General features: G+C 38.1%; 1 protein-coding gene and 1 long non-coding RNA gene across 4 annotated transcripts in view; one reads left to right on the top strand and one right to left on the bottom strand.

Moving 5' to 3' along the window:
* The window catches only part of Phactr4 (phosphatase and actin regulator 4), a 95,898-nt gene that overhangs the window by 10,789 nt on the left and 70,232 nt on the right, over positions 1 to 14,877 (bottom strand). For all 3 annotated transcript variants that reach the window (XM_005317687.5, XM_078025715.1, XM_005317686.5), the window contains 4 exons: positions 14,335 to 14,724; positions 10,483 to 11,077; positions 9,534 to 9,718; positions 6,748 to 6,901 (listed from right to left, as the gene is read on the bottom strand). In XM_005317687.5, the coding sequence (XP_005317744.1) occupies positions 6,748 to 6,901; positions 9,534 to 9,718; positions 10,483 to 11,077; positions 14,335 to 14,724 (1,324 nt within the window). The remainder of the gene's footprint in view (positions 1 to 6,747; positions 6,902 to 9,533; positions 9,719 to 10,482; positions 11,078 to 14,334; positions 14,725 to 14,877) is intronic.
* LOC144367973 (uncharacterized) overlaps positions 1 to 14,877 on the top strand; it is a 35,686-nt gene that overhangs the window by 18,182 nt on the left and 2,627 nt on the right. Inside the window, exon 2 of the long non-coding RNA XR_013427636.1 lies at positions 11,535 to 11,636. This is a non-coding gene — a long non-coding RNA (uncharacterized LOC144367973). The remainder of the gene's footprint in view (positions 1 to 11,534; positions 11,637 to 14,877) is intronic.

Genomic DNA, 14,877 nt, shown 5'->3' with positions numbered 1-14,877 from the left:
GGATTACAGGCATGCACCATCGTGTCTAGCTCTACCTGCTAATTATTCAACTCTTTTGTTGCCTGTGTGGAGAATGCCTAGACTCATTCTCTACACAATTTACATTATATATAAAATTTCATTTTTTTTTAGTACTGAGGATTAAACCCAGGGGCACTTAACCACTGAGCCATATCCCTAACCCTTTTTCTTTTTTATTTTGAGACAGGCTCTTACTAAGTTGCTTAGGGCCTCACTAAATTGCTGAAGCTGGCTTTGAACTTGCAATCCTCCTACCTCAGCCTCCCAAAGTGCTGGGATTACACCTGTGTGCCACGATGCCCAGCTTTTATGTTTAATTTTTAAAGAAACAGCCAAACTATTTTTCTGAAGTATTCCTACTACTTTACATTCCTACAACTAGTAGGTAAGAATTCAGTTGCTCCTTATTCTCCGTATTGCCAGTCTTTTATTAAATTGTTTAATTTTAGCTATTCTAGTGGATTTGTAGTGGTATCTCATTTTTTGTTTTTTAATTTAAATTGTTATTTTACAGTAGTATTCTCTTATCCATGCTTTTGCTTTTCAGGGATTCAGTTACCCAAGGTCAACCATGGTCCAAAAATAAATAAACATAGTTACATTTAGAAATAAACAATCAATAAGTTTTAAATTGCATGCACTTTTAAAATTTTGAACTGTCCCACTCTCTCCCACCTGGAACATGAATCATGCTCTTTGTTGTGGGTATTATTCATCCATTAGTCACTTCTTAGCCATCTGGATTATGAGACTGACTGTCATGGTGTCATGGTGCTTGTGTTAAATGAAGTAACCTTTTTTTACTTAATAATAGTTATAAATATAAGAGAAGTGATGCTGGTAAGAGTGTTTAATATGTGATCCAACCCCTTAACAGAGTGGTTGCTGGTTATTTCGGGGATTAAACCCCAGAAGTGCTCTAACACTGAGCTACATCCCCAGCCCTTTTTAATTTTTTTTTTTCTATTTTGAGACGTGATCTCACTAAATTGCTCATACTGGCCTGTCTCCAGAGTCAATGGGATTATAAGGATGTATTACCATCCCCATGGGGCCTCCTAAGAGACTTAAAATTATAAACACAATGTTGTTCAGTAGTTCTTTAGAGATTATTCATCATCCATAAATAAAACTTTATATTGACTAGTGACCAGCTATTTTATACACTTCCACTGAGCACCTGGCAAGACTATTCTGCTCTCTGCTTCTATGACCGTTTTATTTTTTCTTCTATGAAAATTTTAAATTCCGCAAAGAAGTGGGGTCATAGAGCATTTCTCCTTCTGTGACTGTTTTTTTTGTCTTGCAGTGCTGGGCCTGATTCATGCTAGGCAAACCCTCTACAATGAGCCATACTTCTAACCCTATGATTGGCTTATTTTGCTGAGCATAATGTTCTCAGGGTTTATTCATGTATATCCAATGTTGTTTTCTTTCTAAGGCTGAAGAATGTTCCACTGTGTACAATATATTTTCTTACTCCATTCTCCCCCATCAGTGAACATTTAAGTTTTTTCCATATTTCAGCTATTAAGAATACTGCTACCAATAAATAAATAAACAAACAAATAAATAAATAAGAATACTGCCACAATGAACATGGATTGCAACGCTGATTTCTCTCCAAGATCATGATTCTAATTTTTTCAAATAAATACCCAGAAGATGGACTGCTGGATAATATGGAAGTTCAATTTTTAACCTTTTTTTTTTTTTGGGGGGGGTTGCTGGGGACTGATTCCAGGGCCTTGCATAAACTAGGCTATTTTTAATTTTTTGAGGAATCTCCGTACTGTTTTCCACATGGGAAGCATGAATTTGCATTCCGATCAACAGCTTATAAGGGTTCTAATTTCTCCATATCCTTGCCAACACTTGTCTTTTGTTTCTTAGAGAATAGCCAGCCTAACAGGTGAGAGGTGATATCTCTTGTGGTTTTGATTTGCAATTCTGATGATTAGTGATGTTGAACATTTTTTCATATATCTGTTTGCCATTTGTATGTCTTCAGATTATGTGGTTTTAACTCACATTTCCTTAATGAGTAATAATGTTGAGCCTCTTTTCATATGCTTATTTGCCTTCTATATATCTTCTTTGGGGACTGAACCCAGGACTTCAGGCATGCTGACCTGTCCTTTTTTATTGTCTTATTCAGTTTTGAAAATCTTCATATTATAGATAAGAGACATTCATAAAATACATGATATGAAAAATCCTTTCCTGAACTCAGGGCATTTAACCACTGAGCCACATCTCCATCCCTATTTTGTATTTTATGTAGAGACAGGAGAAGTTGCTTAGCACCTCACTTTTGCTGAGGCTGGCTTTAAATCTGCAATTCTCCTGCATTGCTATGATTTCAAGTATGTGCTATCACACCAAGCTTCTCTGAGTTTTTTTGTTTGTACCAGGGACACTTAACCACTGAGTCACACCCCCAGCCCTATTTTGTATTTTATTAAGAGACAGGGTCTCGGGGCTGGGGATGTGGCTCAAGTGGTAGTGCGCTCGCCTGGCATGCATGCGGCCCGGATTCGATCCTCAGAACCACATACAAACAAAGATGTTGTGTTTGCCGAAAACTAAAAAATAAACATTAAAATTTTTTCTCTTTCTTTAAAAAAAAAAGAGACAGGGTCTCAATGAGTTGCTTAGCATCTTGTTTTTCTTGAGGCTGGCTTTGAACTTGATCCTCCTGCCTCAGTCTGCTGGGATTATAGGCATACTCCACCACAATTAGCTTTTTAAAAATATTTTTCATTGTAAATAGACACAATACTTTTATTTTTATATGATGCTGAGGAACCCAGTGCCTCACACATGCTAGACAAGTGCTCTACCACTAAGAAACAACCCCAGTTCTATTTCTATGAACTTCTGATTAGTTATTAGTAAAAATCAAGGGATGAACTAATAAGAAATTAGTTATTTGTCACTCCTACAAAAGTTGAAGGGACATGGTATCTGGCAGAGGCCAGAGCAGTTACCTCTTTCCTGTGGCTAATTAGGTTAACAAGGTCCTACTGTTTAACTTATGCTATTCCAAGTGAAACAGCTTTCCATGAAAGCAGGCCCAGTCTAAAACTGGATAACAATAACAATGCCATCCTTTATATGGACAGATGAACGCATACTAGAGATGACTTTACCAGGACTTTGCCAGATGACTTTACTATTTAGAAGGAATTAGTGACTGTGTATATTGACTAATTTAAATTTTCTGACAAAAACTGAGGAGAAGCACCGGGCACGGTGGCGTACACCTGTAATCCCAGCAGCTCAGGAGGCCGAGGCCGGAGAACTGCAAGTTCAAAGGCAGCCTCAGCAACCACGAGGCACTAAGCAAACTCAGTGAAACCCCAAATTCAATCCCTGGTATCCCCCTCCCCCCTAAAAATTGGAATAAAGATGCCAGCACTATAATCCAAATGATTAGTACTAGGTAGAGTAGTTCTTAAAGTGATCCCACAAGCAGCCGGATGACTAGACCTCATCACAAAGCAAACACCTCCAGACATTGAGCTCAAAAGCTTGTTTTTTAATTTCAAGCCTACAGGTGATTCAAACCTAAAAGATGAATGCTAAAGTAGAAAACAACTGATTTAGAGTTAATCAGAGACACACACACACACACACACACACACACACACAAAATCAGAGATAAAAAAATCAATGTCTAATAATAGGGTTATGGTTCAGTTAATTATACTATATTGATTCAATAGACTCATATATGGTGACTATTAGTAATAATTACAAAGACTATATGGAAATAGGAAAAATCTTTATAATAAAAAAGTAATAGATGTGCCATGTAAAATATGCACACAAAAACACTAGCAAAGAGAAAGGAATGTAACTCAGTTGCAAAATGCTTGCCTAACGTGTGTGAGACCCTGGTTCAATCCCTAGCACCACAAAACAAACAAAAATCACTGGGAAAGAATACAAAATATTGTATTCTAAATCCAACCTGAGATCTGCTTGTTTAGAGCCTGAACTTAAACAAACCACCACCACCATCATCATCATATCACCATCATTATCATTACTGATGCTGGGAGAGAACTCAGGGCCTTATGCATGCTTAAGTAAGTGCTCTGCCACTGAGCTATTATCTGACCCCCAGCCCCATTCTATTTATTTGTTTATTTTTTGGTATTAGGATTGAACCTGGGGCTATTTTACCACTGAGCTATAGCCCCAATGTTTTATTTTGAGACTGGGTCTCACTAAGCTGTTGAGGATCTCACTAAGTAGTTGAGGCTGACATTGAATTTGTGATACTCTGGCCTCAGCATCCCGAATTGCTGAAATTATAGGAATGATAGAAGGAAGACAACAATATATAAATTAGAATAGCAGAAAATGAATAACCAGAATCTCATTATAAGGAAAAAATAAGACAAATTCAAATTTAGGGCACTCTAAAATACACAAATGAAATGGCTTAGGAATTGTTTCAGATTAAAGGACACCAAAAAGATATGACACCTAAATATAACACAATATGGTAGATTAGATAAATGCTATTAAAATGCTATTAAAGCTATTAGTAGCCATGCGTGGTTGCACATACCTATAATCCCAGTGGCTTCAGAGGCTGAGGCAAGAGTATTGCAAGTTCAAAGCCAGCCTCAGCAAAAGTGAGGGGCTAAGCAACTCAGTGAAACCCTGACTCTACATAAAATACAAAATAGGGCTGGGGATGTGGCTCAGTGGTGGAGTGGCCCTGAGTTCAATCCCTGGTACTGCCCCCCACCCCCCAAAAAAGGTATTATTAGGATGATTAATGATGTACTCTGAATGTATTGGTATTAATTTTTTTGAATTTGATAAGTATTCTGTGGATATATAAGACAATGTCCTTCTTCATAGGAAATAACATGCCAAAGAAAAGCATTCTATTGTCTGCAATTTATTCTCAAATGGCTCAGGGGAAAAAAAGAATGTTATGTATACAAAGCAAGAGTGAGCACAATAATCAATAAGGCAAATATGGAAATGTTAACACTTCTAGGTGAAGGGCATACAACAACATTTTTGTAATTTGAATTTCTTTTTTCTTCAAAATAAAATGAATGAATAAGTACAGATATTAAATTGCTGTACCTTAAATGTAAAGGGCCAAGTCTACCATCCTTTCCCTATGAAGAATTTCTGGTACCACACCCAGAAGCCCATCTATCCAAATCACTTTCAGAATGGTGATTTGTGAGTTATGGACACTGTCAGAAAAAGAAAAGCCTTCTATTTCCCTTCTCTCTATCACCCTTAATTTCTTTTGCTTAGGGCCTTATTTAGTTCCTGAGGCTGGTCTCAAACTTGCAATCCTCCTGCCTTAGCCTCCCAAGTCACTAGGATTACAGGTGTGTGCCACCAGACCCAGCCTAATCACCCTTAATTTCAACAGTAGTCAGACTGGCCATTATGCTTAAAAAAATACATCTCAGAGAATGATTTCAGGATCCAAAAAATGTCTATTGGAAGACCAAGGGCCAAACTTGTCTCTAGATGAGGCACATACAGTATAATCAAGATGTTTAAGGTAGAAGAGAATACAATTTTATTATTGGATATCCTTAGCTAATTATTTTATGGAGAGAGTCCACCTTCTTATCCTCTCTCTATAGGGAGAAACATCTGTGCCAGGAAAACATCCATCTATTTGTCTGAACTTTTAGAGTTTTGCATATGCAGGAAGCAGGTCTGCATTTTGTTTTTGGTTCTAGTTGACTTAAAAAACACACTAACATTTGGAACATGTCAAATAGAAATGATGAAAAATGTGCGTGTGATTAATTAGGTTTGCATTTCATGGTTCAGCAGCTAAATAAAAAATGGAAAAAGAGTTGCTATTCTGGGAACCACCCAGACTTCTCTTAACAACTCTGGCAAAACCATATATGTTATCTCATAGTTAGTGCTATCTGGTTCCTTAAAATTTCCAAATTCTTAGAGGCTATCCAACTGTGTCTAATATGTAGATTTTTGTCTTTTCCTTTTTTGTTAATATTTTAGTTGGATACAATACCTTTATTTTATTTATTTATGTTTATGTGGTGAACATGCTAGGTAAGCACTCTACCACTGAGCCATAACCCTAGCCCTCTTTTTTATTTTTATAATTTTTTTTTTAAGAGCTGGAGTTGTAGCTCAGTGGTAAAGCCCTTGCCTCCTAGCACCGCATAAAAATAAACAAACAAAAATAAAGATATTATGTCCATGTACAACTAAAAAAAATTTTTTTTTTGAAAGGAGGCAGTTACTTGGAACATGTGAAATAGAAATTATGTAACTCCCATTTAATACTATGTATTTTTAAAATTTATACTACAGGGGCTGGGGTTGTAGCTCAGCGGTGGAGTGCTTGCTTCACATGCATGAGCCCCTAGTTCGATCCTCAGCACCACTTAAAAATAAATAAATACAAATAAAGATATTGTATCCATCTACAACTAAAAAAAATTTTTTAAAAATTATATTGAAGGCTGAGTGTGGTGGCGCACATCTGTAATCCCAGTGGCTCAGGAGGCTAAGGCAGGAAGATTATAAATTCAAACCTAGTCTCAGCAACTCAGCGAGGCCCTAAGCAACTCAGTGAGACCCTGTCTTTAAATAAAATATAAAAATGGCTGGGGATGTGGGTCAGTGGTTAAGAGCCCTTTGTTTCAATCCTCAATAAAAAAACCAAAAATCCAACTAGTTTAGGCAAAGGCCTACCGGATCAGTGTGTTCCCAATCTGGTGCCGTATTTCATTCCATTCTTCCTTGCTTTTACGAGGCCAAGAATTCAAGTTCAACTCTGGTTCACTGGATCTATGGTTCAACTTCATTGCCAGTGTGTCTTTCCTCTTCACTTTGTTGGCCAGAGCACCTATAAATGAGGAGATAAAAAAAAGTGTAGAAGCTTGAAACAAAGGTTCAATGTGGGGCTGTGGCTATGGCAGACCACTTGCCTAGTATGTGAGAGGCACTGGATTCAATCCTCAGCACCACATAAAAATAAATAAAATGCTGTTGATCTTCAACTACCAAAAAAAAAAAAAAAAAAAAGAGGCTCAACATCATGGGGATCTGGGGAGGAGTCTGAATCAATGTAACTCCCAACTTCTTACTTGGCCTCAAATGATCCAGGGAAAACACAGAGGAGAGGAAAAGTGAAGACATGCAAAAATTTTTTCAGCTAGATGGATCTAGATGGCAAAAGATACCTTGTCTCTTTTATTAGCACTATTTTTCTCCTTAATAAAAACTGCTAGAGGGGCTGGGGTTGTGGCTGTGGCTCAGGTAGAGCGCTTGCCTAGCATGTATGAGGCCCTGGATTCGATCCTCAGCACCACATAAAAATAAATAAAATATTGTGTCCAACTACAACTAAAAATGAATAAACAAACAAATAAATAAATAAAAACTGCTAGAGGAGAGGGAATCTAAGCATGGGACAGTCATTTCGATTAAAATCTCAGTGTCTTTCATACTAACACCATCCTACAATTTTTTCCCGCCAGTCCTGAAGACTGAACCTAGGACCTTGTGCATGCTAGCCAAATACTCCACCACTGAGCCATATCCCCAACCTTTTCATTTCAAGACAGGATTTCACTAGGTTGCCCCAGCTGGCCTCGAATTTGGGATCCTTCTGCTTCAGTCTCCCACATAGCTGGAATTATAAGCATACATCACCATGTTCAATTTTTCTTTTTTTAAAAATGCGGCTTTGCTAAATTGCTCAGGCTGATCTCAAACTCTTGGGCTCAAGCAATCTTCCCACCTCAACTTCCCAGGTAGAGGAAAACAGGTATATGCAGATGTGTTTAGCTAATTCATTTATTTATACGCTGTGCTGAGAATCGAACCCAGTGTCTCACACATGTTAGGCAAGTATTCTACCACTGAGCCTAACTCCAGCCCCCTAGTCTGTTTTTAAAGCTGCTTTGCTAATTTTAGAAATCAGGATTCCATATTTCACAATGATTTATAGGCATGAAGACATTTTAAAATTTTTCTTTGCCCAATGACAATAAGTTCAGTTTACTGAAGAAAACTATCTCTTCAACTGAACCCCAGGTGCCAGTTTTTCTCTATTTTGTATTTTTTATTAGTATTATCAAGTTAAATAGACTTCTTATTGATTGATTGATTGGTGCTGAGAACTGAACCCAGGGCCTGGAGTGGACACAATATCTTTATTTATTTTTTTTTTATGTGGTGCTGAGAATTAAACCCAGTGCCTCACGCATGCTAGGCAAGTTTGCTACCACTTAAGCCACATCCCCAGTCCACTCTTTTGTTTTTGTTTTTTAGTGCTGAGGGCTTAACCCAGGAGTGCTTCACCACTGAGCTTCATCCCCAGTTTGTTTGTTTGTTTTGCTGAGGTTCAATCCTCCTGTCTCTTGGTTTTATAGGTATGTGTTACTATGCCTGGCTGCTAGGGCTTTTTTTTTTTTTTTTTTTTGGTGATTGAATCCCGTGTCTTACACATGATAGGCCAGTGCTCTAATTTACCAGGGGTTGAAACCAGGGGTGCTTAACCACCGAGCAACATCCCCAACCCTTTATATTTTTTATTTTGCAACAGGGTCTCACTAAGTTACTGAGGCTGGTTTTGAACATGCGATTCCTCTGAGCTGCTGGGATTATAGGTGTATGCTACTGCATCCAGCCCCAGACTTTTTTTTGTTTAGTACTGCGGATTAAACCCAGGGGTGCTCACCCACTGAGTCACATTCCCAGTCCTTCTTTATATTTAGAGACACAGTCTCGCTAAGTTGCTCAGGACCTTGCTAAATTGCTGGCTTTGAACTCAATGGTCCTCCTGCCTCAGTGTCCCTAGATGCTGAGATTATAGGCATGCACCACTGCGCCCAGTAGCCTTAGACCCTTTAAATTTTTTTTTTTTTGAGACAGGCTCTCACTAAATTTCTGAGTCTGATCTTGAACTTGTGATCCTCCAGCTTCTTTCTACTAAGTAGGTGGGTTATAGGTGTGCGCCCAGTTCATGATTAATTTTAACTGAGGAATGATAGCAAGGATGAGTCCTTTACAGTGGCTTCCAATAATAGCTAATCAGATTATTTGACATAAAAGATACTTGTTTCCATTCATCTTATTTGCAAATAGCTTTATCTATAAAATAATTTTCTTGGGCTGGGGTTGTGGCTCCGTGGTAGAATTATGGTTGTGGCTTAACTAGCATGTGTGAGGCACTGGGTTTGATTCTCAGCACTACATATAAATAAATAAAATAAAATTCTATTGACAACTGGGCTGGGGATGTGGCTCAAGCAGCAGCGCGCTCGCCTGGCATGCGTGCGGCCCGGGTTCGATCCTCAGCACCACATACCAACAAAGATGTTGTGTCCACTGAGAACTAAAAAATAAATATTAAAAATTCTCTCTCTCTCTCTCTCCTCTCTCACTCTCTCTTAAAAAAAAATTCTATTGACAACTAAAAAAAATTAAAAAAAAAAAAGAATTTTCTGTTTTGCTATTCCTTCCTTTCTTACTCTGATGGTTTTCATCTTCATCCTCTTCATCTCGATATTGAACGGGACCCTCTGAATCTGAGTCACTCTCCTTTTCTTCTTCCTCCTGCAGACACTGTGGTAATTTAGGAATGACTGAGGTAGATGCCACATCTTCAACAAATTCCAAAGGACAGGTTTGTTCCTCCTCTTCTTCATCGTCTGGACTAACAAATTCACATAATTATATTTTCTTTTCAGAAACAAAGATAATACTGGTTTGCAAGATAAAGAACTGAAATATCTATGGGAAAATCCATTAATGAAATAACGTATAAATCCCTCCTTTAGCTTTAACAACGATGCTAAGAAACTTTTAAATACCTATAATCTAAAGGACTCTGGGTTCAAATCCCGGCTCTACCACTTATTAGATATTGGTGCTTTCTAGAATTTGTTTAAATTTATTCTCACAGGCCTACAGAGAAGATATCATTCCACTTATAGATAACTAAGAAACAGAAAGATCAAGTAACTTACACTTCAACACACTAGGAGTGATAGAGCTGGGATTTGAATCCAGGGTTATCTCATTATATAAGGCAAGGCTCTTAAGTACCATGTAATATATACTTCACCTTGTATCTCATAAAAGTAGTGATTTTAATTTTCCTATATATAACATGTAATTTTTATGTCATCATGGAAATCTCTATGAAAAAAAAAGTTACAGAAATCACAGGGTAAAAAAAAAAAGACCTTTTGGCAGAATACTCTTTGTACCTTAAATTTATTCAAATTTTCTTTTTTAAGTAATTTTGTATGGTTTTTTTTTTTTTTTTTGTGGTGCTAAGGAGTGCACCCAGGGCCTTGCACGTGCGAGGCAAGCACTCTACCAACCGAGCTATATCTCCTCTTTTTAAAGTAATTTTTCCAAGCAGGGCTAAGAGTAAAGAAGGAAAAACAAGAAGAAAGCTTTAAAGGCACTCACACTTTCAGCATTTCAATAGTGATGGGAAGTGATCTGGTCCGACCCAAGGTACTGCTGTCCTCAGAAAAGTTGTCACTGTTCTCAAAGAGCAATGAATGAGCTCTGTGAGAACCCTCTAAAGGAGTCATGGGAAGGGGACTGGTCAGGGCCTGTTGAATTCGAATATGTAGGGGGAGTGGGGGCAGCCTACAGGGTACATGGGGCTCCCCAAAGCTTTGGTCCAATATCCTCTTGGGGACTTCCTTTTTTTGATCTTCCTGCTGGGGATCCTCCTGGGCAAGATCTAAGGAAGGTGGAATCTCAACTTCTGGCACAAGTTGAAAAGTCTTAGGAGGGAATGGTGGAGACCGTGGGGGCTCTGGAGGTGTATGAGTAGGCAGCGGGGGAGATGGAGAAGGAGGTGGGATCATCAGCATTGGTTCAGAGCCCACAGAGCATGTATTCGTCTCTTTTTGATCGCTTGGTGTTTTTGTGTTGATGCCAGCAGCCAACTCCGAGGTGGATACCAAGGTTGACAGAATGCCTCTCTTAGGTGGTAAGGGTGGGGATGGTTTTGATAATAATGTACCACTGTTTATTGCTTGGGACAGTTCAGCTGGAAAAGAGAAAGCAACACTTCAATTTAACATCGCTTTACAAAGCTTTGAGGGGCCAGCCCAGGTCTAAAATTAGAGCTGAGCTCAGTCTTAAATCTTTCAAGCAAATTATATAATTTGATGGCTTTGTCATTCCCTATATATCTTATTCTGAAACAAAATCTGTGTTTATTTAGGTAGAGGGCCTAATGAATATAGTAAAACTCAGCTAAGTATCTCATTTTGTTGCCATGATATGACAACTTTATAACTTGATGTTGGTATACAGTTAATATGAATAGAAACAAAAAAAGCCAATCAAAAGCTCTTTAGTACAAGAGTACTTAATTAAGAAATTTCAATATTCAATATTAATATTAATATTTGTCTAAAAAACACAATAATGATTCTTCAACTCTGTATCATGAAATTATCAATAAAGACATCTTGCATTTTTTTTTTTTTTTTTTGAGACAGGGTTTGGTTTCATTAAGTTGCTGAGGGCACTGATAACTTGCTGAGGCATGCCTCAAACTTGTGATTCTACTGTGTGGGCCTTTGGAGTCACTGGAATTATAGGTATGCGACACATGTTCAGATGACATCTTGAATTTTGATAGCAAATGCAAAGCTCTTTAAAGAAATGTAAGTGCTTTTCTATCTTTAATGTCATATTCTCCTTGTATCACTTGAGATGATACCTGAGGTCACAGATGTTGGTAACTACAAGCTGGCATGGACTTAGCTAGTATCCTCTGTGGTTACTAGACTCCTATTGTCTCTGATCTTTATTTGTGTTAGCACTTCTTGTCCCTTGTCTCCCATGTTCACTCCCCGTTACACAGTGGTATCCTTGATGGGAGGGGAACACTTATATCCACCAGCATATTCACAGGGCTGTGCACAGAGTTTGGTTCAAGTGGGTCTTCAGTATGTTTATTACATGAGATGCCCTTACTCTGTATCATGATAGTATATATCCCTATGTATCCTCCCAAAGCCCACAATGACTCAGGCACTGATCCAGCCCATTCACTCCCTTGGGAGGGCTCCATGTAACAAGTGGATCATCACATAAAAAGAAATTAACCTTGCAAAATATTTAAAGAATAGCTCTCTTTTATCATCAATCTCTAATCATATCTATTGTTTCTCAAATGGTTTCATAAGTTTTCCTGAAATAAAATTTTACTGTCCTAAATCTCATTCCATTGGGGACATTTAAAGTAAAAAGCTAGTTAAAATTCTATTTTTTTTGTTGTTGTTGTTTATTTGATGCTACTGTGTACTGGACCTAGGGGTGCTCTACAACTGAGCTACATCCCTAGGCCTTTTTTATTTTTTATTTTGAGGTAGGGTCTCATTAATTAGGCTAGCCTCAAACTTGTAATACTCCAACCTAGTCTATTGAGTAGCTGGGATTATATAGCTGGGATTATAGGTTTGTGCCACCATGTCCAGCTAGCAATCTGTATTAATAAGATTTGTAGGTGATCCTGTTGAGAGTATAAGTCTAGACAATGGTTTGAGAAAACCAATGTAGAGAAGAGGTCTGGATCTGAGAGTTGAGTTTTTGTCTCTCACTAACTACAACCGTGGTGAGTTACAAAGTCTTCCTGTTCTAATTGCCCTATCTCTAGAACAGATAAAATCAGTTTACTAAGGTACAAAGTGGTTTTGAAAATAGTATAAGAAAGCTCTTCAAGTTCCTCAAAGATAAGTCAATGTGGCATTACCCATCTGAGTAATGATACAATAATAATCTTCATCCTGTTTTTATCTGGCTACTCCAACCTGTCATACTCATAATATATCCAAACCTGCTTTTCAGGATTATAGTCACTCCACCCAACTTGGTAATATTAGATAGTCAATGAGCATACTTTTTATTCATCAATTCACTCAGTAACTTTAAGCAGAAATAAGCCTATTATTATTTTTCCTGAAAAACTATTTGCATTAGGTAGGTCTGAAACACTTAAGTTACTCCTTCCTTTCTTGAAAGTTCACTAAAGATATACATTTATGTAAAGAAAATAGACCTAAATAATACTGTAGATAAATGCAAAAATGTACTAACCCCATAAAAATTTACTGACTACCTTCCCTGCTTTCTTGACTTATTTTAATTTAAGAGTAGCATTTTTTATTTTGGTACTGGGGATTAAACTCAGGGGCACTTGACCACTGAACCACATCCCCAGCCCTTTTTTGTATTTCATTTAGACATAGGTTCTCATTGAATTGCTTAGCACTTTGCTTTTGCTGAGGTGGGGTTTGAACTTGTGATCCTCCTGCCTCAGCCTCCTGGGCCGCTGGGATTATAGGTTTGTGCCACCACACCCAGCAAGAGTGGCATTCTTAACTTTCCCAAGATAAAACATGATTTTATCACAACAATTTAAATAATACCTTTTGCAGTTCCCATGAAGATACTCTGCCAGGAGCTGAATCACAAGTTACATAGGCATCTACAAAATCATTGTTTTTATCTACTGGACTTGCTCTTCCACTGAGTAAGCTACATCCCCAGCCCTTTTAAATTTTATTTTGAGCCAGGGTTTTGCTAAGTTGCCAAGAATGGTCTCAAACATGCAATGCCTGGTCACAGTTTTTTTTTGTGTGTGTGTGTGTGTGTGCGCGTGGTGGTGGTAATGGGGATTGAACCCAGGGACAATCTACCACTGAGCTACATCCCTAACCCTTTTTCTTTTGGAGACAGGCTGTCACTAAATTGCCTGGGCTGGCCTCAAACTTGCAATCCTGCCTTAGTCCTCATGTTGCTTACAGGTGTGCCACCATGCCTATCAGATCCCAAGTTTTTAACTGACAAGTATGCCTTGCTTCTTGTAAGCTGTGGAATTATCCTAACTTTTTTCACCAAATGCTACAGATAATTTAATGCAGGTTAAACCTGTTATGATCTTCACATATATGGTCCTTCAACTACATTTATTGCTTTAAAATACTATTATAGGAAATAGATATTAGTCTTTCCATATATGAACTTAATTTTTTTTTAAGGGCTGAAGATGGAACCCAGTGCCTCACATGTACAGGCAAGTACAACACCACTGAGCCATAACCCCAGCCCTGAACTCAGTTTTAGTGATATTTTCATCTGCCTCATTTTAAGAACTTTTCCCTATGCTGAAGACATTCAGATAATATACAAGGTAATAAACACTTTAGTATGGATCAGTATTATACCAACTATCCAATAAAATAACCATCAAAAACCAAACCCAAAATATGAAAGGTCTGAAGACTTACTTACCAATAACAGGGTTGCTATTTCTGTGAGCTGGTTTAGGGGGAGGGATAGGGGGCTGCTTGGCAGGGACCATATGAGAAAGGCTTGGGGTAGCAGTAGTGTTAATGCTGGTAGGAGCAGCAGGCAGAGTCCTGGGTGCTGGGGAAGGGGTGACAAAGGAATTAACAGTCTTTGCTAGGTTTGTGGCAGCAGTGGTGGCAGCAGTTGCTATGTTGGTAGAAGAGGCGGAGGAGATGGACCTTGCCATGCTGCCAGAAGAAGTGACATCCTTTGCTGACCCTTCACTTGCTTCATGAGATGAGGACAATGGCCTTTTAGGGGGAAGTAAAGGCTGTTTTGGTACATTCTCAGATACAGACTCTGCTTCAGAATTAGACTGGCTTCCAATTGAGCCTGTATAATAAAAGATGTGATTACAGGGAGAAAATAACGAGGCAAATATATCTATGACTTTACAGTCAGCTTCATCAATTCTTCCATTTATAGATCTGTTTACAGACTATAGTTCTCTGTTTTCTACAACACTTTCCCCCCCCATACTGAAAA

The sequence above is a fragment of the Ictidomys tridecemlineatus genome, chromosome 11 (genome assembly GCF_052094955.1).
Source record: "Ictidomys tridecemlineatus isolate mIctTri1 chromosome 11, mIctTri1.hap1, whole genome shotgun sequence".
NCBI lineage: Eukaryota > Metazoa > Chordata > Mammalia > Rodentia > Sciuridae > Ictidomys > Ictidomys tridecemlineatus.
This window is presented reverse-complemented; position numbering and strand designations above follow the sequence as displayed.